We start from the raw sequence: 25,156 nt of genomic DNA on the forward strand, positions 1-25,156 counted from the left end.
TGCGGCCGTCACCTTCATCTGAATGTTACTTCCAGGGATCCATAAACTCTGTGAAATAGTTGCTGAAATGAACGCAACTATGGTCTGGAGCTGCATTCACAATTCTGCAGGCCTCAGAGCTGAAATCTTCCATCACTTCCTGCTGGTCTTTACACTAGCAACTTTCTTAAAGGGGTCGTCTCACTTCAGCAAATGACATTTATCATGTAGAGAAAGTTAATACAAGGCACTTACTAATGTATTGTGATTCTCCGTATTGCCTCCTTTGCTATTGCAGTACCCCAGTACAAGGGGGTATCTGCAAATGGTTAGTGATGTCATGTTAGGTACACCCAGCAAGACCGGGCTGGTGCTACTACCTGACTAGGGGGAGTCTAGTGTAGTAAGTGAGGAGGAAGAAAGGAAGTCCATGTGCTCCTTCTCCTTAGGCCTCGGGATCCAGAGAATAACCAATCCCTGTGACAGTTACTGCTACAGCAAGAAAAAGAAAGAAAGAACTTAAAATCTGTATGGCCAAGCAAAGTTCTCAGCAAGGTAACTGGTGACTACAGCTAACCTGACTTTGCTGCTTGTGAGGGACTACAGTTGAGATACCCGTCACACTTCACCAGGTCCTGGCCAGATGTGCCTCTAAAACATGTATCCCGCAGTAGACACTACAGCCATAATTGCCAGATTATTGTTGCCAGGCAGTGATTCTAGAAAAGGGAGACTTTGGCAACATAGTATTCCAACAGTCAGCTGTTTTACCAGGCTCCATGTTTCGCCATCTGGTGAAAGAATTTGCACTGCGTACAGGTTATTGTTGGAAATACTACAAATCCTATGTTGCACTCAAGTTAATAAAGACCTTTATTCTTCTACCTCTGGCCTGGTCTCCACACCATAGGCTGGCCACTGCGCTACTACACCTCCTGCCAGGCATCCATACATCAAGGGCACCCCAAACCACCATCAGGCAGGAACCCCAACAAACAGGAAGTGCCCCCAAGGGAAGAAAGGGTGCCCCCTCCTCTCAATGGACCGGCCCTAGGTAAAATCTAATAGTCAAAGCCAATACCGCTCCAATCCTCCGCTCCGGCCCCTCAAGGGCTCGCTGCATTTTTCCATCACATTATACGCTGCTTGTTTCCAGAGGGTTACGACCACCCGGCAATCCAGCAGCAGCGGTCGTGCTTGCCTGCTATAGGAAAAAGACTGTGGGAGTGCGCATAGAACCAGGTAGGTCATCAATATTAAAAACTTGGACAGCCCCTTTAATAAATATGGCCCACGTTGAAATAACTGCAGTGTGTTTTCTATTTCAGTATTTTTCTGTGCCCCCCCCCCCCCCCTGAAAAGTGCACCACGCTTATCGATAGAGAGATTTCTTTAAATTCTTTGGGGGAAAATATATGAAAAATTCAAGTATCACAGAATTTTTATATATTTTTTTCCCCAAAATGTGAAATATGTGCGGATTTATTTTTACCCATGGGTTACATTTTATATTGTAAGGAGTGTGACCATCATGTGATTTCTCCTTACAGAACCCCCTGGCCACGTTCCCTGCCATAATAGTAGACTTTAGGCTAAAAGGCGGTTCAGTGCTGTGTTATAGGGTTTTTTTTCCTGGAAATGTTCCTTTCCCTTGTAGCCTCCAGGTCATATGAGAAGCCGTCATTTATCCGGAGCCAAGGCACACAGTGGAAGGGGCGACGGGCACGGCAGATCTGTGACTACGGGGAAACAATGAAACATTGACTTCTATCCTCCCTGAACAGTCAGTGGACGGACGCAGAGGAGTGGTACTGAGTGCTACAATGCTCCGCCATGTGATAAACAGCCACACTGCGAGAGGACAACGGGGGTGTGTAAGGACAGGGGAAAGGAGGGGGATGGTATGACCCATAACCAGGAGCAAAACACGCGCCTAATGTCCTCTGCGGGGTTCGATTTAAAAGGTGTTGGCTTGTAAGGGCGTCTTCACACGCTGCAGATTTTGTTGCAGAAAATTCCATTCACCTGAATAGGGCTTGCAGAAATCCATGTGCTTTCAGCCCCATTAAAAGGGGTCTTCCGGGATTTTACTACTGATGACCTATTTTTTAGGATAGGTCATCAGTATCTGATCGGTGGGGGTCCGACAGTAGTAAAACCCCTCTAGGGCCTCCTGCACACGACTGTAGGTGTCCCGTTGCCGTATTGCGGACCGCATTTGCGGATCCGCTATACACGGGCACCGTTCCGCGTGCATTCCGCACGGATGCGGACCCATTCACTTCAATAGGTCCGCAAAATCCGAAGATGCGGAACGGAAGCACGGAACGGAACCCTACGGAAGCACTACGGAGTGCTTCCGTGGGGTTTCGTCCCGCACTTCCGTTCCGCAAAAAGATAGATCGCGGACCAATTAAAGTGAATGGGTCCGCGATCCGCTGCTGCTGCCCCACGGATGGTGTTCAGCACGGCCACGGGGCGCACACGTTCATGTGCAGGAGGCCTAAGGTGAATGGAACTGATTTTCAGTAGCAGAATTTTTCTGCAACAAATTCTGCAGAGTGTGAAGGCGCCCTAAGAGGGTTGGAAATGACCACAGCCACACTTACAAAAAAAAAATAAGAAAAAACATATCCTTTGCACTAGAACACTGTTATACTGCTCCCCTGTGACCACAACAGGACCAGTGTGCCACCCACAAGAAGAGCTGCCCCCGCCTGCAAACAAGCAGCGTCGCCACCTTTATTGCTTCCACTGAAAGGGAGACTCCACGGCAGGTTCGTCATCACCCAAGGAAGTTGGGTGCAACATCAAAAGAGTGAGCCTGTTGCTGAATAAAGGGGTTATCCTCTGGATAGGCTATCAATATCACAGCCAATCAGCTGTAAGAAGAAGCCACAGCACTCATGGAGGCCTTCCTAGGCCATGTCAGGTCACTGTACATCGATGGGACTGAGCTGCATAGAAACATAGAATGTGTCGGCAGATAAGAACCATTTGGCCCATCTAGTCTGCCCAATATACTGAGTACTATGGATAGCCCCTGGCCCTATCTTATATGAAGGATAGCCTTATGCCTATCCCATGCATGCTTAAACTCCTTCACTGTATTTGCAGCTACCACTTCTGCAGGAAGGCTATTCCATGCATCCACTACTCTCTCAGTAAAGTAATACTTCCTGATATTACTTTTAAACCTTTGCCCCTCTAATTTAAAACTATGTCCTCTTGTAGCAGTTTTTCTTCTTTTAAATATTCTCTCCTCTTTTACCTTGTTGATTCCCTTTATGTATTTAGCAGTTTCTATCATATCCCCTCTGTCTCGTCTTTCTTCCAAGCTATACATGTTAAGGTCCTTTAATCTTTCCTGGTAAGTTTTATCCTGCAATCCATGTACCAGTTTAGTAGCTCTTCTCTGAACTCTCTCCAAAGTATCAATATCCTTCTGGAGATATGGTCTCCAGTACTGCGCACAATACTCCAGATGAGGTCTCACTAGTGCTCTGTACAGCGGCATGAGCGCCCCCCTCTGTCTACTGGTAATTCCTCTCCCTATACACCCAAGCATTCTGCTAGCATCTCCTGCTGCTCTATGACATTGTCTTCTGAAATAATGACCCCAAAATCCCTTTCCTCAGATACTGAGGTTAGGACTGTATCACTGATTATATATTCTGCTCTTGGGTTTTTACGCCCCAGGTGCATTATCTTGAACTTATCAACATTAAATTTTAGTTGCCATATTTTTGACCATTCCTCTAGTTTTCCTAAATCCTTTTCCATTTGGTGTATCCCTCCAGGAACATCAACCCTGTTACAAATCTTTGTGTCATCAGCAAAAAGACACACCTTACCATCGAGGCCTTCTGCAATTTATTGATAAGCCTTCTATGTGGGACAGTATCAAAAGCCTTACTAAAGTCCAGATAAGCGATGTCTACTGCACCTCCGCCATCTATTGTTTTAGTCACTCAATCAAAAAAATCTATAAGATTAGTTTGACATGATCTCCCTGAAGTAAACCCATGCTGTTTTTCATCTTTCAATCCATGGGATTTTAGATGTTCCCCAATCCTCTCCTTAAGTATGGTTTCCATTAATTTCCCCACTACTGATGTCAGGCTTACTGGCCTATAGTTGCCCGATTCCTCCCTACTACCTTTCTTGTGAATGGGCACAACATTTGCTAATTTCCAATCTTCTGGGACGACTCCTGTTGCCAGTGATTGGTTAAATAAATCTGTTAATGGTTTTGCTAGTTCACCGCTGAGCTCTTTTAATAGCTTTGGGTGTATCCCATCAGGCCCCTGTGACTTATTTGTATTGATTTTAGACAGCTGACTTAGGGCTCTTTCACACCTGCGTTATTGTCTTGGGGACGGAGCGGCAGTCCGGCGGAACGGCAAAAAAGCGGCAGGACGGATTAGACAGGGTGAACAGCCTGTAGGATCCGTCCTGCCGCTAGAGTGAAAGTACCTTTAGTGATGTCTGACTGCTATTATTTTATGTATGGGGGGCCACAGGGAGACGTTATACTGTATGGGGGCAGCCACAGGGAGACGTTATACTGTATGGGGGCCACAAGGAGACGTTATACTGTATGGGGGGCCACAAGGAGACGTTATACTGTATGGGGGCCACAAGGAGACGTTATACTGTATGGGGGGCCACAAGGAGACGTTATACTGTATGGGGGCAGCCACAGGGAGACGTTATACTGTATGGGGGCAGCCACAAGGAGGCGTTATACTGTATGGGGGCAGCCACAAGGAGACGTTATACTGTATGGGGGGCCACAAGGAGACGTTATACTGTATGGGGGCAGCCACAAGGAGACGTTATACTGTATGGGGGCCACAAGGAGACGTTACACTGTATGGGGGCAGCCACAAGGAGACGTTATACTGTATGGGGGCAGCCACAAGGAGACGTTATACTGTATGGGGGCAGCCACAAGGAGACATTATACTGTATGGGGGCAGCCACAAGGAGACGTTATACTGTATGGGGGGCAGCCACAAGGAGACGTTATACTGTATGGGGGCAGCCACAAGGAGACGTTATACTGTATGGGGGGCCACAAGGAGACGTTATACTGTATGGGGGCAGCCACAAGGAGACGTTATACTGTATGGGGGGCCACAAGGAGACGTTATACTGTATGGGGGGCAGCCACAAGGAGACGTTATACTGTATGGGGGCAGCCACAAGGAGACGTTATACTGTATGGGGGCAGCCACAAGGAGACGTTATACTGTATGGGGGGCCACAAGGAGACGTTATACTGTATGGGGGGCAGCCACAAGGAGACGTTATACTGTATGGGGGCAGCCACAAGGAGACGTTATACTGTATGGGGGCAGCCACAAGGAGACGTTATACTGTATGGGGGCAGCCACAAGGAGACGTTATACTGTATGGGGGCAGCCACAAGGAGACATTATACTGTATGGGGGCAGCCACAAGGAGACGTTATACTGTATGGGGGGCCACAAGGAGACATTATACTGTATGGGGGGCCACAAGGAGACGTTATACTGTATGGGGGTTTATATATAGAGATCCGGCAGCACTACTAAACCCAACTAACAATTGGGAAAACCGTAGAAAATACCTTTGACTGTGGTAGTGGTGGTGCAAGCAGATGGGGATCCTGGCTGATGATCCCAACGTCAGAGAAATACAAAGAAATCCGCAGCACTCGTCATATGTAGAAAATATGGTGTTGGTTTATTCCATAAGAACAGCAAGGTGATGCGACGTTTTGACCGAGGACGGTCGAAACGTCGCATCACCTTGCTGTTCTTATACTGTATGGGGGGCCACAAGGAGACGTTATACTGTATGGGGGCAGCCAAGGTGCTGCCCTTCCCCCCCTATGTCTTATGGCCCCCTGTGTGACTGTGACCTGCCACCACCATACAGTAATTCCTTCTTGTTGGTCATGTCATGGGGGGGGGGGACTGGAGGGACTCCTGATGGCTCGTTCCCTGCTGGCTGCTATTTCCATGTGCAGTGCGGACTCCGGAGCGTGCAGCCAGTTGCAGGCATGAAGGACTGAGTGGGACAAGCCAGTTGGACAGAAGACATATCATTGGGGTAATCTGATAGAGATCAGCAGAGACATTGCCGTCCGGCAGCTATGATATATAGGGTCTCTTCCCTCCGCAGGCGTGAATTCTGTGGGGGTCGGAGTCGGATGGAGTGTGGGACTAAGTTCTTCTGACTGACTTTCCCGCCACTCGCTCGCTGCTCAGCCCTGGGCGTCATCTGATTCCAATGTTAGATGTCGGTGGGAGCAAGCGAGGAGGAGCCTGGTCGGCCGCTGCGGGAAGCAATTGGTAGGTAATGACGCAGGGGCGGGCGGCCGCGGCCGCAGTTTTTGAAGCGATGACGTCACAAATTACTGCGGTAATTAGGAAACAGCGATATCGCCGTTTTTTTAATACCGCGGTATATCGTGAACACCAGTATATCGCCCAACCCTAACTGAGCCTAAGGGCTCGTTCACACGACCGTGCCGTTTTTTGCAGTCCGCAAATTGCTGAACCGCAAAAAACGGATGCCGCCCTTGTGCCTTCCGCAAATTGAAAACAGAACAGGAGGCCATTATAGAAATGCCTATACTTATCCGTAAAACAGACAAGAATAGGACAGGACTCCTAATTTTTGCGGGGCCACGGAACGGAGCAACGGATGCGGACAGTACACGGAGTGCTGTCCGCATCTTTTGCGGCCCTATTGAAGTGAATGGTTCCGTATACGGACCGTATGCTGAACGCAGAAAACGGCCCGTATACGGAACGCAAAATACATTCTTGTGAACGAGCCCCTAAGGCCAGGTCTACATGACGACATTTTGTTGCACCAATGTAGCGCAACACTTTTTCTAATGATAGTCTATGGTGTCGCACTGCGACATGCTGCGACTGCGACACGACAGTTGCAAAAAATCCATTCGAAATGGATTTTCCTGCGACTGTCGCGTCGCAGTCGCAGCATGTTTCATGTCGCAGTGCGACACCATAGACTATCATTATAAATAATGTCGCGCAACACATGTCGTCGTGTAGACCTGGCCTAAAGCTTCCTAGTGTCTACGGCAGCGATCAGCAACCGCCGGCACTCCAACTACAACTCCCAGAATCCTCCTTTCACTTGTGTGGGAGTTAAGAGACCAGTGGAGTCAGCGTGCATGATGGGAGTTGTAGTTCCACAGCAGCTGGAGCGCTGAAGGTTGCCGATCCCTGGTCTCCAGTCCATCATCATCGCCTCCTATTAACCCTTCCCGAGTCCCGCAATGATCACCATAACGTGCACGTGTCCTGTATCCAGAGGGTGGGCCCTTTGAATCACTTCCTCTTAGGGCCCCAAGGACCTTCCGTCTGAGACTGTCTACCATGCAAACCCTTTGAACTCATTCGAAACGGCGTCCTACTAAAAGCCACATTGCGAACCTCATGTCACGTGATACATGCCGCTGTGGAACCGCTAGAGCACCCCATTAAGGGCTGGAGGACAGAAGCGAAGCCCCCCTTTAATTCTGAATGTGCAAACATGGTCTTGGCCATTAACGGGGTCTCCAAAACGAGGCAAAGCAAGCGCCATGGCCCCTTTAGTTTTCCCTCCAGGGATCAAACCCGCTAAGTAGAGGCCTTCAATGGAAATTCCTGGAATACCCCTTTAAATAGGAAGATTTCCCTTCAGGAGTCAGGAAAAACTCGACGGCTGCCATATTGGTTGTCACCCAGCTTTCCCGGAAACATATCACTAGCTAAACATAAGAGACAAGAGAACCCAATGGGGGAGACTGGTCATAACTGGTGTAAAGTAGAACTGGCTTAGTTGCCCATAGCAACCAATCAGATTTCATTTTTCAGAGCTCCAGATTTGACTGGTTGCTATGGGCAACTAAGCCAGCTTCCCCTGACGCCAGTTCTGATCAATGTCCCCGGTCTTTGATTTTAAGGGGAGCTCCTCTGTACTTTCTCTGTCACCCACAAATCCCGCGCTTGTCGGTGATGCCAGCTGCACAGAAATACCTCAGCCCTGTGAGGAGGGATCTCACGATTCCCGGTGCCGAAATTCACGTCCTCGCGGAGAGGGAAACAAGCGACCACCACCACCTCGCCGGCGTCCCTAGTGATGGTTACTACGGCACGTGACGGACACCTGAGGCCCTAGGACCAACCGATTCCCCGCCTGCCGAGAGGGGGCCGCGCCGCCGGATGATCGACAGCGGAAGAAGCCAATCACCTGCGGGCGGCGGAAACGTAACCACGCCCCCCGATGTAGCTCCTTCGGCTTCGGCCGTGCGGGTCACGTGACGGAGAATTTGACAGAGATGCGCAGACTGGAGGCACAGAGGGCGCAGAGAAGAAGCCGGGGGATGCACAGGGACACCTACCGCGGTACATGACTGCTGGATGCCACAGAGGTGCCCGCCGGGGGCTGAAGAAGGGATAACAGGGAGATCCTGGCTGTAAGCTTACCTGGGCACCCAGCCTTACAGGTGAGCGGCGGGGGCTATTATATTATTATTATTATTATTATTATTATTATTATTATTATTATTGTATTTATATATTATATTATTATTATATTGTTGGATGCAATGTTGCAAATTTGTAACATAAATGTGAGATACTGTATATGATAAGGCCCATTACTTGGCTGTCAATGTAAGGGCTCATTCACACGACCGCGGCTCGGATGCAGACCCATTCACTTCAATAGGGGCAGCAAAAGATGCGGAAAAGCACTCCCGTGTGCTGTCGGCATCCGTCCCTCCGTCCCGTGGCCCCGCAAAAATTATAAATCATGTCCTATTCTTGTCCGTTTTGCAAATTGCGCAAGGCACACGGGGGCGGCATCCTGTGTTTGCCGGATCCGCAATTTGCGAACCGCAAAACACGGCACGTTCGTGTGAACAAGCCCTAAGGAGAAGGACTTCATCCCCACTTATGTGTTACGGATCCGTATTCCAAGTTTATAACTGAAGATAAGCATCAATACTGTTTTATTTAAAATTCCATTCATTTATTATTATTATTATTATTATTATTATTATTTTAAATACGTATTTTGTTCCAATGGATCCGTAGGCGTATCTTTTTTAGCCCATAGAAGTCGATAGGTTAAATTAAAAAGCTCATGTTCCACGTTTGCACCGCGCACGTGTGCGTATTATTTATTTATTTATTTTACAACCATATTCCACCGTCACAAAAGTGGCAAAATAATAATGAATCCTTTAACAAAAAAGAAAAACTGTCCATCCAGTTCGGCCTGTTATCCTGCAAGTTGATCCAGAGGAAGGCAAAAAAAAAAAAAATGTGAGGTAGAAGCCAATTTTCCCCACTTTAGGGGAATAAAAAATTCCTTCCCGACTCCAAACGGGCATCAGAATAACTCCCTGGATCAGCGACCCCTCTCTAGTAGCTATAGCCTGTAATATTATTACGCTCCAGAAATACATCCAGGCCCCTCTTGAATTCCTTTATTGTACTCACCATCACCACCTCCTCAGGCAGAGAGCTCCATAGTCTCACTGCTCTTACCGTAAAGAATCCTCTTCTATGTTTGTGTACAAACCTTCTTTCCTCCAGACGCAGAGGATGTCCCCTCGTCACAGTCCTGGGGATAAATAGATGATGGGAGAGATCTCTGTACTGCCCCCTGATATATTTATACATAGTAATTAGATCTCCCCTCAGTCGTCTTTCCTGATTTTGACAGGGTTCTGTCGTCCGCCCAGTCCATTTATTACTTTAGTAGAACTTTCTCAAGCTATTTGATCTGTATTGTTATACCCAGGTGTGAATGAGCTGAGAAGACGGTCAGTATGTATGTTACGGGCTCGTTCACACTTGTGTATGAAAATATGGATCAAATATCGATGCTCGATACCGATCTTTCTGTTTCTGTCACATATTGTGTTCTGAGTCTTCCATTGTTTCTTTTATCTGTATTCCATTTTTTGGTTAAAGGACTAGCTTTTCATACATTTTCTAGTAAAGGCCTATGTTTGTACCATAATTTACACCACAGGTCTGGAAACGGTGTGGAGCCGAGGAGATAAATAATAAATTCTGGATGTTTTTAAATGACCTGGAAATAGAAAAGTGTCCAAAAAGTTCTTCAAGTTTCACTTCACTTTAGGGCTCATTCACACGGCCATATGAATGGTTCCGCATCCGTTTCGCAATTTTCCCCATTCATTTCAATGGGGCCACAAAAGAGGCGGACAGCATGCTGTGTCCTGTCCGCATCCGTAGTTCCGTTCCCCAGCCCCGGAAAAAAAGATAGAGCACGTCCTATTCTTGTCTGCAATTGTGGACAAGAATAGGCATTTCTATCATAGGGCCGGTAGCTGTGTTTTGCGGATCCTCAATTTGACCGCAAAACACATACGGTTGTCTGAATGAGCCCTAAGTGCGGACAAGAATAGTGATTTCTATCATAGTGTCAGCCATGCCAGGTCTACAAACTGCTGAACGCACACGGGCCGATATCCGTGTTTTACGGATCCTCAAAACACTACGGTCGTCTGAATGTAGCCTTTGTGAATCCCTGCACTGATAGACATCATATAGTCGTCTTATTAGGACGCTGCGGTCAGAACTACAAGGGCCTCATTGTCCCCGTCCACCGCCTGCTTATTAGAACATAATGATAGTGTTCTCCCAACCTAATGACTGAAACCACGGACAATGGAGAACATATTAACCCTATAAGGGTGTCATCTGTATGCTTTATGGACATGATAGAGGAGGTCCGCCAGTATCGCCCCGGAGGACTACCATGCATAGCGTGGAATAGGTGTCATGTAATACAGCATTTGTCGCGCTCACAGCTGAGGATTCCTCTCTGGACGTTTATGTCATCCACAGGATACGCCATAAAAGCTCTATTGGTGCAGGTCCCACCTCTGAAACACGCACCTATTTCGAGAACAGGCCCCTTTTTAGTGCTTCCTGTGGATATGTCACATATGTCCGGATGAGAATCCAACCGCTATAATGACCCCCTCCAATGGCCAGGCCCCTCATATAGGTTATACTTACCCCGGCACCTGGGTCGCTCCTGATCCTCGTACGGCCGCCGCTGCATCTCCTCGTCATGTGGATCAAAACATACGGGGATCGGGGGGAGGAGGGTTGCAGCCAATAGCAGGCCACGTCAGGAACAAGCCTCCCTTCCATCACCCAAGATGCTAGGGAGGCTCGTCGCCTGCGCAACGAGGAGGTGCAGTGACGGCCATGCGGGGATCAGGAGCGAGGCGGGTGCCGGGGAGCGGGGTAAGTATAACCTATATGAGGTGACCAGGCATTGGGGGGTCATTATAGGGGTTGGATAACCCCTTTAAGGGCTCATGCACACGGCTCTCGTTTTTTCCACATCCAATCCGTGGATCAGATGTGGACTCATTCATCTAAGTGGGGCTGCAAAAGATGCAAACAGCACACCGTGTACTGTCTGCATCCGTATGTCCATTCCGCGGCCCCTCAAAAAAAAGATTTGCGGACAAGAATAGGACACTTCTGAAGGAGAAAAAAAATGGTGGCAGGTTCTCGGCCGGTAACTGTGTTTTGTGGATCTGCGATTTCCAGACTGCAAAAACGGCAACGACCATGTGCATGAGCCCTAAATTGGTTGTCTGGGATTTTTTTATTTTTATTTCCCAACAAATCTACACCTACCTTTCTCCCCACCGCTTCGTTCCGGATCCGTAGCTCCCGGGGTGTGTTGCAGGACATCCGGTCCTCATCTGTCCACCACCAGCATGGACAGGGTCATGTGCAGCACAGCAGCCAATGATTGGCCTCATCGGTAATGTGTCCCCAAGTGGCACGTGACCCAGCAGTGCCGCCAGTCATTGGTGGGATGGAATTCTTAAAGGGGTTGTCCCCTTTTTTTATATTGATGACCTATCCACAGGATAGGTCATCAATATCAGATCGGCAGGGGTCCGACACCTGGCATCCCCACCGATCAGCTGTTTGAAGAGAACGCAGCATTCTGTACAAGCGCTGCCTTCCCCTCATAGTTTACCTGCTCGCCGTCGACATTGCAGCGGTGCGCAGGTATAATTACAAGTATGGTGTCTCAATCACTTCTATGGGACGGCTCCTTCCTGTTTAAGTGAGTAGGACGGAGCCGTCCCATTGAAGTGAATGGGACGTCATACTTGTAGTTACACCTGATCACCGCCGCAGGGGTTGCTATGGGTTACACCTGATCATAGCTCTGAATTGGTTGCTATGGGTATGATGATGTCACAGACATGCACAGTGATGTCACAAGGAACAGCACACGGAATCCAGTTGCTGGTTCATTCACCACATGTAATACAGCAGCGTTTCGGCTGCTCGGAGCCTTTCTCAAGCCGTCAGATGTCACAGGAGGAAGAGTAAAATGCAGGGTGAAGGGGAACTGCAATCCCAAAATAACATAATGTATGTTTATCTATAGCTATGTATGATCTATGAGTGTGTGTATCTGTATGGCTGTAACTATGAGTGTGTATGCATCTGCAGGCATATAGCACTATTGGGGTTATTTATCAGACTGGGTGTAAAGTAGAACTGGCTTAGTTGCCCATAGCAACCAATCAGATTCCACCTTTCATTTTCCAAATGAGCTGTCCAAAATGAAAGGTGGAAGTTGATTGGTTGCTATGGGCAACTAAGCCAGTTCTACTTTACACCAGTTTTATAAATGACCCCCTATATGTGTGTGTGTGTGTGTGTGTGTATCTATCTATATATCTATCTATCTATCGCATTTTTATCTATCTATCTCATATCTATCTATCTATGTACATTTATAAGTGTTTGGAGAAAGTGTTTTGTGGGTCATATCATGACCTCTTCACTGACTGTGTCCTCCTCTGCGCAGGGGTTCAAAGTGTCCAGCGCCTGCGCAGATACAGGAGATTCTGCTTCCTGATTGGTCAGGCAGGGTGAGCACCAGGCTGATGGATACAGCGGGCCCGTCACCTATCTGTCTGCTGTATTCTGTCTTTTAGCCGTCAGACCTTACTCTTATCTGCGGTCCTTGTACAGGTCACTGTACGCTGATAAAAGAGCCGTTTTATCCTGAAAACCGGTTCAGCAAAAGTTTTGGGAATATATGGGTCTACCTTTCCAGCGTAGGAATATTTATAGGGGCAGGGTAAAGGTATTTTATATAATTATATCACATATTGTTAATATTTTAGCCTTCTATATTATTGTAGGTTAGACCGTTTATGGCAGAGCACTTTCATCACTTTACAGCAGAATTACTTTGGCACTGAAGCCCTCGTTTGCATAAAGAATTTGTCTTTTTTTTCCCACAAGACAGGTATCATTTGACCAGCAGGATCAACCATACCAGTTAGTATATGGGGTTGAACCTTCTGACTGGTGCTTTTTATTGGCTGCCGTAAAAATGGCTGCTGTAATTTTCACCAAACCTTCTGACCGTGAAATGGACTACGTTTTCCGGCAATAACTGATAATTGGTGAGCTTTCTGTAATAACAGTGCTCGTCGGTTCTGCTTCTCTATCCTCCAGACCTATAGAAATGGAGACCCCAGACCCATCGGTGATCCCGCCTCCTTCCCTGGAAGAACATGAGAGTCCTTATTGCAGCTCCATGTCGGAGCAGATCCTCTTGGAAGACATGCTGAAGAGAAAGCTCAAGTTCTATTTTATGAATCCCTGTGAAAAATTCCGAGCTCGCAGTCGCAAGCCGTGGAAACTCCTCATTCAGATCTTAAAAATCGCACTGGTGACCGCCCAGGTGAGCGCAGAAACGAGATATAATGGACCTGAATCCAGTGGGGAGATTTACTTTTGAAGGGGGATATCCGAGTTGCGTCACGATCAAGTGCTGCAGCCGCTTCCGGGATCACTTGCCGTACATGGGCAGTGTCAATATTGTAGGTTAACCTCAATTCACTTGAAATGGGATAAGCTGTAATACCAGACACGACCATGAACAAGAGTGGCGCTGTTTTTGGAGAAAGGAGACAATTTTTCCCTAATTGTGGACACTTCTGTTAAAGGGGTTCTCTGAGACTGAATAATCGATCACCTATCCTCAGTATAGGGCATCAGTATCAGGTCGACAGGAGTCTGATTTCTGGCATCCCGGACAATCAGTTGTTTGCAGTAGCTCTGTTGCCCGAAATGGCTCCGGTCATTGTGTAGTGGCTGGGGCTAGTTACTGCAGTGCAGCACCAATTGAACCCGTAACCTGTTCCAGGTCCTACATAATGGACCGAGCCGTGTAGTTCCAGTGCCTGCTGCCCACTCTACTGCAAACAGCTGATGGGGGTATAAGGAATCGGACCCCCCCCCACCGTTCAGATATTAAGGATCTATCCTAAAGATAACTTATCAATACATCCGTCCCGGAGAACTCCTTTAAAGACCACCTTCCACAGGATCAACTTTATTAAAGGGGCTCTCCGGGCATTTGGGGCATGGTGCTATCCTGTGGAGGGGAAGCTCTTTTACATAGGACTCACCCTCCCTTAGGCCTCTTTCACACGGGCGTCATGTTTTTGGCCCGGATAAGATGCGGGTGCGTCGCGGAAAAATGCGCGATTTTCCGGCGCGAGTGCAAAACATTTTAATGCGTTTTGCACGCGCGTGATAAATATCGGCATGTTTGGTACCCAAACCCGAACTTCTTCACAGAAGTTCAGGTTTGGGTTAGTTGTTGTGTAGATTGTATTATTTCCCCTTATAACATGGTTATAAGGGAAAATAATAGCATTCTTAAAACGAATGCTTAGTAAAATAGGGCTGGAGGGGTTAAAAAATAAAAAATGTAACTTACCTTAATCCACTTTTTCGCGCAGCCCGACTTCTCTTCTGTCTTCATCTGTGAGGAAAAGGACCTGTGGTGACGTCACTGCGCTCATCACATGGTCCGTCACATGATCCTTCACCATGGTGATGGATCATGTGATGGGCACAGTGACGTCACCACAGGTCCTTTTCCTCACAGATGAAGACAGAAGAGAAGCCGGGCTGCGCGAACAAGTGGATTAAGGCGAGTTAAATTTTATTTTTATTTTTTAACCCCTCCAGCCCTATTGTACTATGCATTCTGTTTTAAGAATGCTATTATTTTCCCTTATAACCATGTTATAAGGGAAAATAATAATAATCGGGTCCCCATCCCGATCGTCTCCTAGCAACTGTGCGTGAAAATCGCACTGCATCCGCACTTGCTTGCGGATGCTTGCAATTTTCACGCAGCCCCATTCACTTCTATGGGGCCTGCGTTGTGTGAAAAACGCACAAAATAGAGATTGCTGCGATTTTCACGCAACGCACAAGTGATGCGTGAAAATCCCCGCTCATGTGCACAGCCCCATAGAAATGAATGGGTCCGGATTCATTGCGGGTGCAATGCGTTCACCTCACGCATCGCACCCGCGCGGAAAACTCGCCCGTATGAAAGGGGCCTTAATGCTGCCGTCTCCGTCACCCACTGCGGCTATTCCACTCGGGTCTTGACCAGATGTGGCCCTTCCATGTGCTCCCAGGTCTGTGCAGACATGTCCTGTCTTTGGCCGAGGATTGTGGACCCATTGAAGTCAATGGGTCTGCACCGGGGTGCGGGGTGCACCCAGCTGGTGTCCATTCGGACAAGGATGTGTGAACGGCGCCTTAAATAAACAGCTTGGTCTGTGCTTGGTGTTGGGTCATACATAGCAGAGTATAGAGACTTAACCTGGAATCCCCTGTGTAGTAAATCTTTGCTTCGGGGATCGTGTCCTCAGCACTACTGAACAAATGTGGGCATTCAGATTTTGGGAAGTAGCAAAGTTTAATTTCAGTGCCGTAAAACAAAGCAGCGATTGTAGTAACGGCCGCCGTGGTGAATGCCTGCATTGTGTGTCCGTCTCTCCTTTAGCTGGTGTTCTTCGGGCTCAGCAACGAGATGGTGGTCAGTTTCGCGGAGGAGAACACGGTGGCCTTCAGGCACTTGTTTCTGAAGGACTACAAGGATGGACATGATGACACGTACGCCATCTATCGCCAGGAGGACTTCTACGATCACATCAATTTTACAATCCAGGGGGTAGGTGCATTGGGTCATTTGATGACCTATATTGGCTTCTCTCAAGGGTTCTGAGTGATGAGGATTAGAAAACATCACTTCATGCAGAACTTTGAAAGGATGTTTAAGAAGTTTATGGGGTTATCTGTTCAGTGGGGACCATCAGTCCTGAGAATGGGGTTGTCTGATACTCTTTTCTTGGCGGAGCCTGAAGGTTTTCTCAGCAGCCACCCGTTTTCAGGATCAGTGAAGATACCAGAGGTTGGACCCCCGCAGATAAGGCATTTATGGCATATGGTATCGGTGAAATTTTTTTTGCAGAGAAAATAAAAATGTTTAGGACATTAAAAGTTCATATATGAGTTGTCTTGCCATGCCATGCCTTTTACAGTACTGACAGGACGAAACGCGCAGCGTGAGCCAGTCTGATGAGACTCCTGGCTTCTTTCCTATACCTAACATAAATAGGAGAGCGGGTCCACAAGTCTCAAAGTCTCATCAGACTCCTCTCCCCCACAGCGCTGGTGTGCACTGCAATGTTCACCCAGTCGGTACTGTAAAAGGACTGAATTGTAGCCCATACAGGGAGTGCAGAATTATTAGGCAAATGAGTATTTTGCCCACATCATCCACTTTATGCATGTTGTCTTACTCCAAGCTGTATAGGCTCGAAAGCCTACTACCAATTAAGCATATTAGGTGATGTGCATCTCTGTAATGAGAAGGGGTGTGGTCTAATGACATCAACACCCTATATTAGGTGTGCATAATTATTAGGCAACTTCCTTTCCTTTGGCAAAATGGGTCAAAAGAAGGACTTGACAGGCTCAAAAAAGTCAAAAATAGTGAGATATCTTGCAGAGGGATGCAGCACTCTTAAAATTGCAAAGCTTCTGAAGCGTGATCATCGAACAATCAAGCGTTTCATTCAAAATAGTCAACAGGGTCGCAAGAAGCGTGTGGAAAAACCAAGGCGCAAAATAACTGCCCATGAACTGAAAAAAGTCAAGCGTGCAGCTGCCAAGATGCCACTTGCCACCAGTTTGGCCATATTTCAGAGCTGCAACATCACTGGAGTGCCCAAAAGCACAAGCTGTGCAATACTCAGAGACATGGCCAAGGTAAGAAAGGCTGAAAGACGACCACCACTGAACAAGACACACAAGCTGAAACGTCAAGACTGGGCCAAGAAATATCTCAAGACTGATTTTTCTAAGGTTTTATGGACTGATGAAATGAGAGTGAGTCTTGATGGGCCAGATGGATGGGCCCGTGGCTGGATTGGTAAAGGGCAGAGAGCTCCAGTCCGACTCAGACGCCAGCAAGGTGGAGGTGGAGTACTGGTTTGGGCTGGTATCATCAAAGATGAGCTTGTGGGGCCTTTTCGGGTTGAGGATGGAGTCAAGCTCAACTCCCAGTCCTACTGCCAGTTTCTGGAAGACACCTTCTTCAAGCAGTGGTACAGGAAGAAGTCTGCATCCTTCAAGAAAAACATGATTTTCATGCAGGACAATGCTCCATCACACGCGTCCAAGTACTCCACAGCGTGGCTGGCAAGAAAGGGTATAAAAGAAGAAAATCTAATGACATGGCCTCCTTGTTCACCTGATCTGAACCCCATTGAGAACCTGTGGTCCATCATCAAATGTGAGATTTACAAGGAGGGAAAACAGTACACCTCTCTGAACAGTGTCTGGGAGGCTGTGGTTGCTGCTGCACGCAATGTTGATGGTGAACAGATCAAAACACTGACAGAATCCATGGATGGCAGGCTTTTGAGTGTCCTTGCAAAGAAAGGTGGCTATATTGGTCACTGATTTGTTTTTGAATGTCAGAAATGTATATTTGTGAATGTTGAGATGTTATATTGGTTTCACTGGTAAAAATAAATAATTGAAATGGGTATATATTTGTTTTTTGTTAAGTTGCCTAATAATTATGCACAGTAATAGTCACCTGCACACACAGATATCCCCCTAAAATAGCTAAAACTAAAAACTACTTCCAAAAATATTCAGCTTTGATATTAATGAGTTTTTTGGGTTCATTGAGAACATGGTTGTTGTTCAATAATAAAATTAATCCTCAAAAATACAACTTGCCTAATAATTCTGCACTCCCTGTAGAGGCGTTTTCCTCTTAATAATTGTGGCGCGTCTCACGCCTGCTCAGTACAAATTAAGACCATCATATACAACAATCAATCCCCCCTTTGATGAAGATAGATGAATGCTATACATGTATCAAAAAAAGGAAGGGCACTCAACTATCTGAGTATTCTGGACAACAATAACAGATATATGTAGTTTATTAGATATAGTTAAAATATCATAAGGTGTCAATAAAGTATCATAAAATAAACACCATGCAATACAGTATATAGCGCATATAAAATAGGTAAGAATGATAGTAATTGATATCTGTGTAACTGTCCCAATAGGAAGTAGGGTACACTGTCAGGTGGCCTTGTGGGGTAGAGTTCCGTTGGTATCACTAACAACAATGTCAATGTCAAATCTTCAAGTGATACATTCCATATGAAATCGATGTATGGTATGACAATATATGATAGTTGCTAGAACACTTCCGCCGCAGGCATCTATACCATCCGTATACCTATGCTGTATGATATACCAGCGATGGAGCTTTCTTCTACTAAATGCCGACGTCTGAGAGGGTTCTAGCCTTCTTCTAATTTACAAGTGGAACGCACTGTGGAACGCACAGTTGATTACCTCACTTCCTATACACGCCGGTCACATGTTCACTACCCGATCACGCGGGACGCCGCATTACGACCGCGAGACCACACGGAACGCCGTAACGTACCAACTATCATATATTGTCATACCATACATCTATTTCATATGGAATGTATCACTTGAAGATTTGACATTGACATTGTTGTTAGTGATACCAACGGAACTCTACCCCACAAGGCCACCTGACAGTGTACCCTACTTCCTATTGGGACCGTTACACAGATATCAATTACTATAATTTTTACCTATTTTATATGCGCTATATACTGTATTGCATGGTGTTTATTTTATGATACTTTATTGACGCCTTATGATATTTTAACTATATCTAATAAACTACATATATCTGTTATTGTTGTCCAGAATACTCAGATAGTTGAGTGCCCTTCCTTTTTTTTAATATTTTTACTTTTGGAGTTGGGTGATTCCTGAGGAGTGCGCCATACTCATAGGAGTGTTTTTAGGTGAGCCGCTATAGTACTTACCCAGAATGCTATACATGGCAGACCAGAGAATTTTTTGGTGCACCTTGGTTCTGATGTCATAAGGTGACCACACAGAGGAAAAACCATGTGAACCTCGTTCCTTCACGGTTTCATCACTTGGATTATTTGTTCTTGTTAGATATATGGCGGTATCAATGCCGGGTCCTTTGTATGGCTGTTGGGGTAGACTTGGAACAGCTTTTTCTGGTTTCTCTAGCATTGGTTGAAAACCATTCGATAGAAGAATACGGCTTTTCCAAGCCAATCTAAAAGTGGTGATGACTTTTTATCGCTAATTCCCCCCTGATCTCCACAGTATTTGGACCTGAGAACTACATCAGTCGGGAACCATGCCTATGAGCGGATGGCAGACGGGTGGCACGGGATGAGTGTCTGCCAGGACTTCTATAAAGAAGGCAACATCTTTCCTGGAAATGAAACATTTGATATCAACCCCCAAGAAGAGAAAGGTAAGAAGATTACATGATGATGCCCTGCCCAGTACATACAAGTCCTTGAGTCATCTGTTTATGTAGAACTGGACACAGATTTGCCATTAAAAGATATGGGAAAGCTGGGTGACAATCCCTTTAGACGCTGTGTTGGCAGCCATATTTGTTGTCATTATCTTTTTCAGAAACGTAGAAATAAGCAAGCCTATAAGGAGCTGGAGCAGAGGATGAGAGTGGTAGTAGCTCTGGCTGCTGTCCTCACACTGTAACTCCCTAGAGCCATGCAGTTGGAAGGAGGGGGCACCCTTTTTTCCCTTGGGGCACACACTGATTCTGGGGCTCCTCTCAGATGGTAGTCGGGGTGCCCTTGATGTTAGTTGGCTGGATGGGTGCAAGGCAGGGCGTGTAGAATCAAATGGCCTGTGCATGGTATAAGAATCAGAAAACCAGGCCAGTGATAAAGGATAAACATCTCTCTTTACTGTAGTGCAGAATGGGAGTTGTAGTACATCCAGTAGCAAAAACACAGTTACAAGTGTACACAGTGCAATTCTGTCCCAGATAGCGATGAATATATTAGGCAAGGATGGGCGTTATGGCTCTTTGTACGCTATCTTGCTAAAGGCTCTCTAAGTAGAATCTATGGCTGCGGGATAAAGGGTTTTGAAGGCACGTCTCGCCAGGACGTGTCCAAGTGTGAAGGTTGTCTTAACAGTGACCCCCACAGCAGTAAGTTCTGAATGGCCATAGTTGAAGATTACCTTGCTGTGGTATGCTGGCACGCTCACAACCTATAGCTGCTTTAGTCTCCGCTTGCCTGAAGCTTTTGAGGGAACGTTAGTGGTCAGAAATATATCTTATTACCCAGCAGAGCTGACACGGTTTGTAGTCGTGGAAAGAAGTCCTCACTGGTGACCACAGTCTTCTCTCCATGTCACAGGTTAAAGCAGCTCTACAGCGTATGGGGGGCTATCAAACAGCTCATCATATCTCCTCTTCCCAGAATCAGGATATTGGGGTTTACGGCAGCCACATATGAATTTTCGGTGCCAACTCATAAAAGATTGAGTCTTAAAGGGGTTTTATGGTTTCCATCACCGTCCTTTAAAGTAATCATTTATGTTGGTAGCTGTAATTTTGTAATGTATTTCTTTTACCTTTTATTGCTTCTGACTTCCTTTTTGGGCTGTGGTCACATGACCATCTCCATGCAGCATTTTCTTACTTCCTGTGATGTCAAGTTCATGGGCGGGGCAGTGATAGGGGAGTGTCTATGTAAGTAGATGGGTGGGAGGAGCGAATCTGCTGGATCGGGCCCACTCACACACTGCGGAGCTCGCTACCGTACTGTCCGCCTGCTCCTGGAGCTCTGGCTCTGGCTCAGCCCCCCTCTGTTCCGCTGAAAAAGATATTCTTCTGCACAGAGCAGCAGTCTAGTTCATTCTGCTGTTCCTCTGGTCCTTCTACAGGACTGGATCTCACATGCAGTAGGTAGGCAAGAGTAATAAGTAGATTCGGGGCAGAAATACTCCAGCACAAGCTGACTGCTACGCAGAAGGTCCTGCCTCAGGGGTTGGTGAGTCTTGCAAAACTCTGGACATACTGACTGCGTGGTCGGAGGAGGAAGGTGTGGGGACACTGGAGGCACTGACATTGTCCTGGGTGGAATGAACACTTAATCTGAAGCACAGAGAGTATCCTGCATGCAGGGACAATCAGAGAGTTCCTGCCCTTTATAGCAGTCTGACCCTGCCAGTCCCGGACTTTCTGTGCCCCACTATGCATTGCTTATAACCCTGTAACTATCCATGCACTGTGCCTGTGACCATCTCCCACCCTGTATCGTCACCCCATTCCTACCCCTCTCTCCGCAGGATCCCCATTTTTATTTCTGTATCATGTGCATATGCTTCAAAGCCTATATCCAGCAGTCCTGCATGAAAACCTCATCTTCCCAGCTCCAGAACCTGCACCTGCTCCCTCAAATATGATACTTAACCTCTTCTGGAGCCTACTTCTCCACTTAGCAGTGCACAAACTGACTTCTTGCAGAACACAGATTGCACTCAGTGGGGGTCATTTATCAAAAGACTAGCGTTCTTTGATACTCCCTGCGCTGCTCGCGTCTCTTCATAAATTAGGGGCATTCTCCGGCATTCCCTACGCCTAGTTTGAAATGTACTCCAGTCCCTGAATGGAGTATTTGTCAATCCTCATTTATGCCAGTTTCCCAGTGTAAAAGTTAAAAAAAATCCCTCTTGCAACTTCTACTAAGGAGTCTTAGTAAATGACCCCCAGTGTCTAAAGTAATACTAGCATACTGAGTTGCACATGCCATACGGCATGGTGAGAAAGTTGGGACCCCTGGGTGGCAATATTACATGTCACAGCTAATGATATATATGTACAGTACAGACCAAAAGTTTGGACACACCTTCTCATTCAAAGAGTTTTCTTTTTTTTCATGACTATGAAAATTGTAGATTCACACTGAAGGCATCAAAACTATGAATTAACACATGTGGAATTATATACATAACAAACAAGTGTGAAACAACTGAAAATATGTCATATTCTAGGTTCTTCAAAGTAGCCACCTTTTGCTTTGATTACTGCTTTGCACACTCTTGGCATTCTCTTGATGAGCTTCAAGAGGTAGTCCCCTGAAATGGTTTTTACTTCACAGGTGTGCCCTGTCAGGTTTAATAAGTGGGATTTCTTGCCTTATAAATGGGGTTGGGACCATCAGTGTCGTTGAGGAGAAGTCAGGTGGATACACAGCTGATAGTCCTACTGAATAGACTGTTAGAATTTGTATTATGGCAAGAAAAAAGCAGCTAAGTAAAGAAAAACGAGTGGCCATCATTACTTTAAGAAATGAAGGTCAGTCAGCCGAAAAATTGGGAAAACTTTGAAAGTAAGGGCTATTTGACCATGAAGGAGAGTGATGGGGTGCTGCGCCAGATGACCTGGCCTCCACAGTCACCGGACCTGAACCCAATCGAGATGGTTTGGGGTGAGCTGGACCGCAGAGTGAAGGCAAAAGGGCCAACAAGGGCTAAGCATCTCTGGGAACTCCTTCAAGACTGTTGGAAGACCATTTCAGGGGACTACCTCTTGAAGCTCATCAAGAGAATACCAAGAGTGTGCAAAGCAGTAATCAAAGCAAAAGGTGGCTACTTTGAAGAACCTAGAATATGACATATTTTCAGTTGTTTCACACTTGTTTGTTATGTATATAATTCCACATGTGTTAATTCATAGTTTTGATGCCTTCATAGTCATGAAAATAAAGAAAACTCTTTAAATGAGAAGGTGTGTCCAAACTTTTGGTCTGTACTGTATATAGGACATTGTCAGTATGTACATGAGATAAGCAACTACATGAGTATATCTTAAAGTAAAATTCCTTAAAGCCGCCCGATATAGTAGTATTGTGAATGCAGTGCAGTTGTCACTGACGTAAACCCTCCATGGACATATGAGGAGGACGGAATAACCCGATAAGTGAGGAAAGTTATATTCGAGACTCTTTCTCCCGCTCCAGAATGCTTCATCGTGGAACCAATGACGCCGATAAGTGATCTCTCCCTGGAAAACAAGTTCAGGAACATGACACTGGACTTTTCTCGGTGAGTCCCGCTTTCGCAGGTAGTGCCCGAGTATCTCCTGTTCACGTGGCTTTTAACATGTGAATTATTTACTCCCGCAGGCTCATCTCAGTGGTGATCATGTTTAAGCTGAAAGCGATTAATCTACAGACCATACGTCACCATGAACTCCCTGACTGCTACGACTTTACAGTGACCGTGAGTATGGCGATGGGTATGCCATCTGCGTACCTTCACCTGGAAACACATGGGCCGTTTAAAGACTATGGGGCAGATTTTCTTAAAGGGGTTCTCTAGGAATAAAGACTTTTTCTGTAATGCCCTCATCCTGCCTCTGTAAAGTGAAGATTCATACTTGCCTGCATCCCATCGTTTCAGTCCTCCACACTGGCCCCTGCATTTCCATATTCCGGTCCCCGGACTGTTTATGTCCGGCAGTGCATGGGTATGCTCTGCTGCAGCCAATAACTGGCTTCTTCGGTGACGTAGCCATAATCGGCACATCACAGCTGAAGCCAGTTATTGGCTGCTCCAGAGCATGTGACCATGCCCGTCCACCGCCAGATGTAAACCGTCATGGGACGAGAACATGGACATGCGGGAGTCAGTGCGGAGGATCGGAGAGGTGGGTAGATGGTAAGTATGAATCTTTTATTTACGAAGGCAGGCTGTGGGCATTATGGAAGCCAAGAGTGGTAGACATAACACGACCCAACGTGATCTGATCACAATATACTTCTATTACACTGGTCAAATTCATCGCACCCGATCCTTTTATTTCTAGAAATCTGTCGGGGGAGAGTCAGGAGCTCCCCATATATCTTAGATTGTTGATCCAAAACGGCAGGTTCAGCCAACAATAGTCCAATAGTCTTAAGGCCCCCATCCATACACGATAACGTATTGTCTGCCGAACCCACCGACAGTCTAAGGTTTATGGGGAGGTCCATAGATGATGTCGGGGGAAAGAAGGATTGGGCAAATCACATTTTTTCGCCTGATCTTTTTTTTTCCCTAAGCCACAGCCAGAAGTGTCTGACTCTCTCTCAGCTCTCTCCCCATCGACAACACATACACGCTTGACCAAACCGAACATGTATGGGTATGGGGGAGTCGAGAGAGATAGCCGTTGGCCAAACAATCGTTTGACTAACAACTATTGAATGTCCGAAAATGAAAACAAGGTGAACCGGTGCAATTTGATCTCGCTGCCAAAGGAATCACACTGCAGGTAAGTTTTCAAAAATCAGATTTAATGGAACGACACGTTTCTGTAGCGTGACGCACCCTTCATCAAGTATCAAGCTATTGAATGTGTATGGCTAGCTTTAGTCAGGTTTCAGCTTCCCCGATCCTTCTATCCGCTGACATCTTTTGAGGGAGAATCGGGAAGCTTTGATGATAGACATCCGGCTCTGCGGAAATCGGCAGATTCTACTGACGATGATCTAATTGTGTGTATGGGCTTTATAGGGGACTCAAAAACCCAGGATTTTTTGGAGGGAAGGGTCATTTCATTTTAATGCGTGTCCGTCGGTGAGGGGGTCTCATTGAACACCTGTTTTCTTTGTGTTGTGCAGATCACATTCGACAATAAAGGACATAGTGGACGTATTAAAGTATATTTGGATAATGATGTTGGCATCGAGGAATGCAGAGACTGGCACGTGTCTGGATCCTGTAAGTACACTCCTATTTCATTACTGGCATCTGAATCCATTATAAGTGACATAATGTTTCCCTGCAAATGCAGTTATCAGGAGAGAGCATCAGAAAATCTGTTCAGCTTTTTTGCAGTACAT

At 46.4% G+C, this 25,156-nt stretch overlaps 2 protein-coding genes across 4 annotated transcripts in view; one reads left to right on the plus strand and one right to left on the minus strand.

Annotated features, from left to right (window-relative positions):
- DNAI3 (dynein axonemal intermediate chain 3) overlaps positions 1-8,180 on the minus strand; it is an 88,915-nt gene extending 80,735 nt beyond the window's left edge. The window contains exon 1 of the mRNA XM_040407921.1: positions 8,022-8,180. The gene's annotated coding sequence lies outside the window, so the exon portion shown is untranslated. The remainder of the gene's footprint in view (positions 1-8,021) is intronic.
- The window catches only part of MCOLN3 (mucolipin TRP cation channel 3), a 37,019-nt gene continuing 13,596 nt past the window's right edge, over positions 1,734-25,156 (plus strand). The window contains exons 1-7 of one of the 3 annotated variants that reach the window (XM_040407927.1): positions 1,734-1,853; positions 13,539-13,767; positions 15,898-16,065; positions 19,608-19,761; positions 23,291-23,375; positions 23,456-23,552; positions 24,935-25,034. In XM_040407927.1, coding sequence (XP_040263861.1) covers positions 13,549-13,767; positions 15,898-16,065; positions 19,608-19,761; positions 23,291-23,375; positions 23,456-23,552; positions 24,935-25,034 — 823 coding nt within the window. In that variant the 5' untranslated portion in view covers positions 1,734-1,853; positions 13,539-13,548. Of the gene's footprint in view, positions 1,854-8,318; positions 8,492-13,538; positions 13,768-15,897; positions 16,066-19,607; positions 19,762-23,290; positions 23,376-23,455; positions 23,553-24,934; positions 25,035-25,156 lie in introns of those variants that run through there. The other 2 variants (XM_040407926.1, XM_040407925.1) reach the window with 2 other exon arrangements.

This window comes from Bufo bufo, chromosome 9 (assembly GCF_905171765.1).
Source record: "Bufo bufo chromosome 9, aBufBuf1.1, whole genome shotgun sequence".
Taxonomy (NCBI): Eukaryota; Metazoa; Chordata; class Amphibia; order Anura; family Bufonidae; genus Bufo; species Bufo bufo.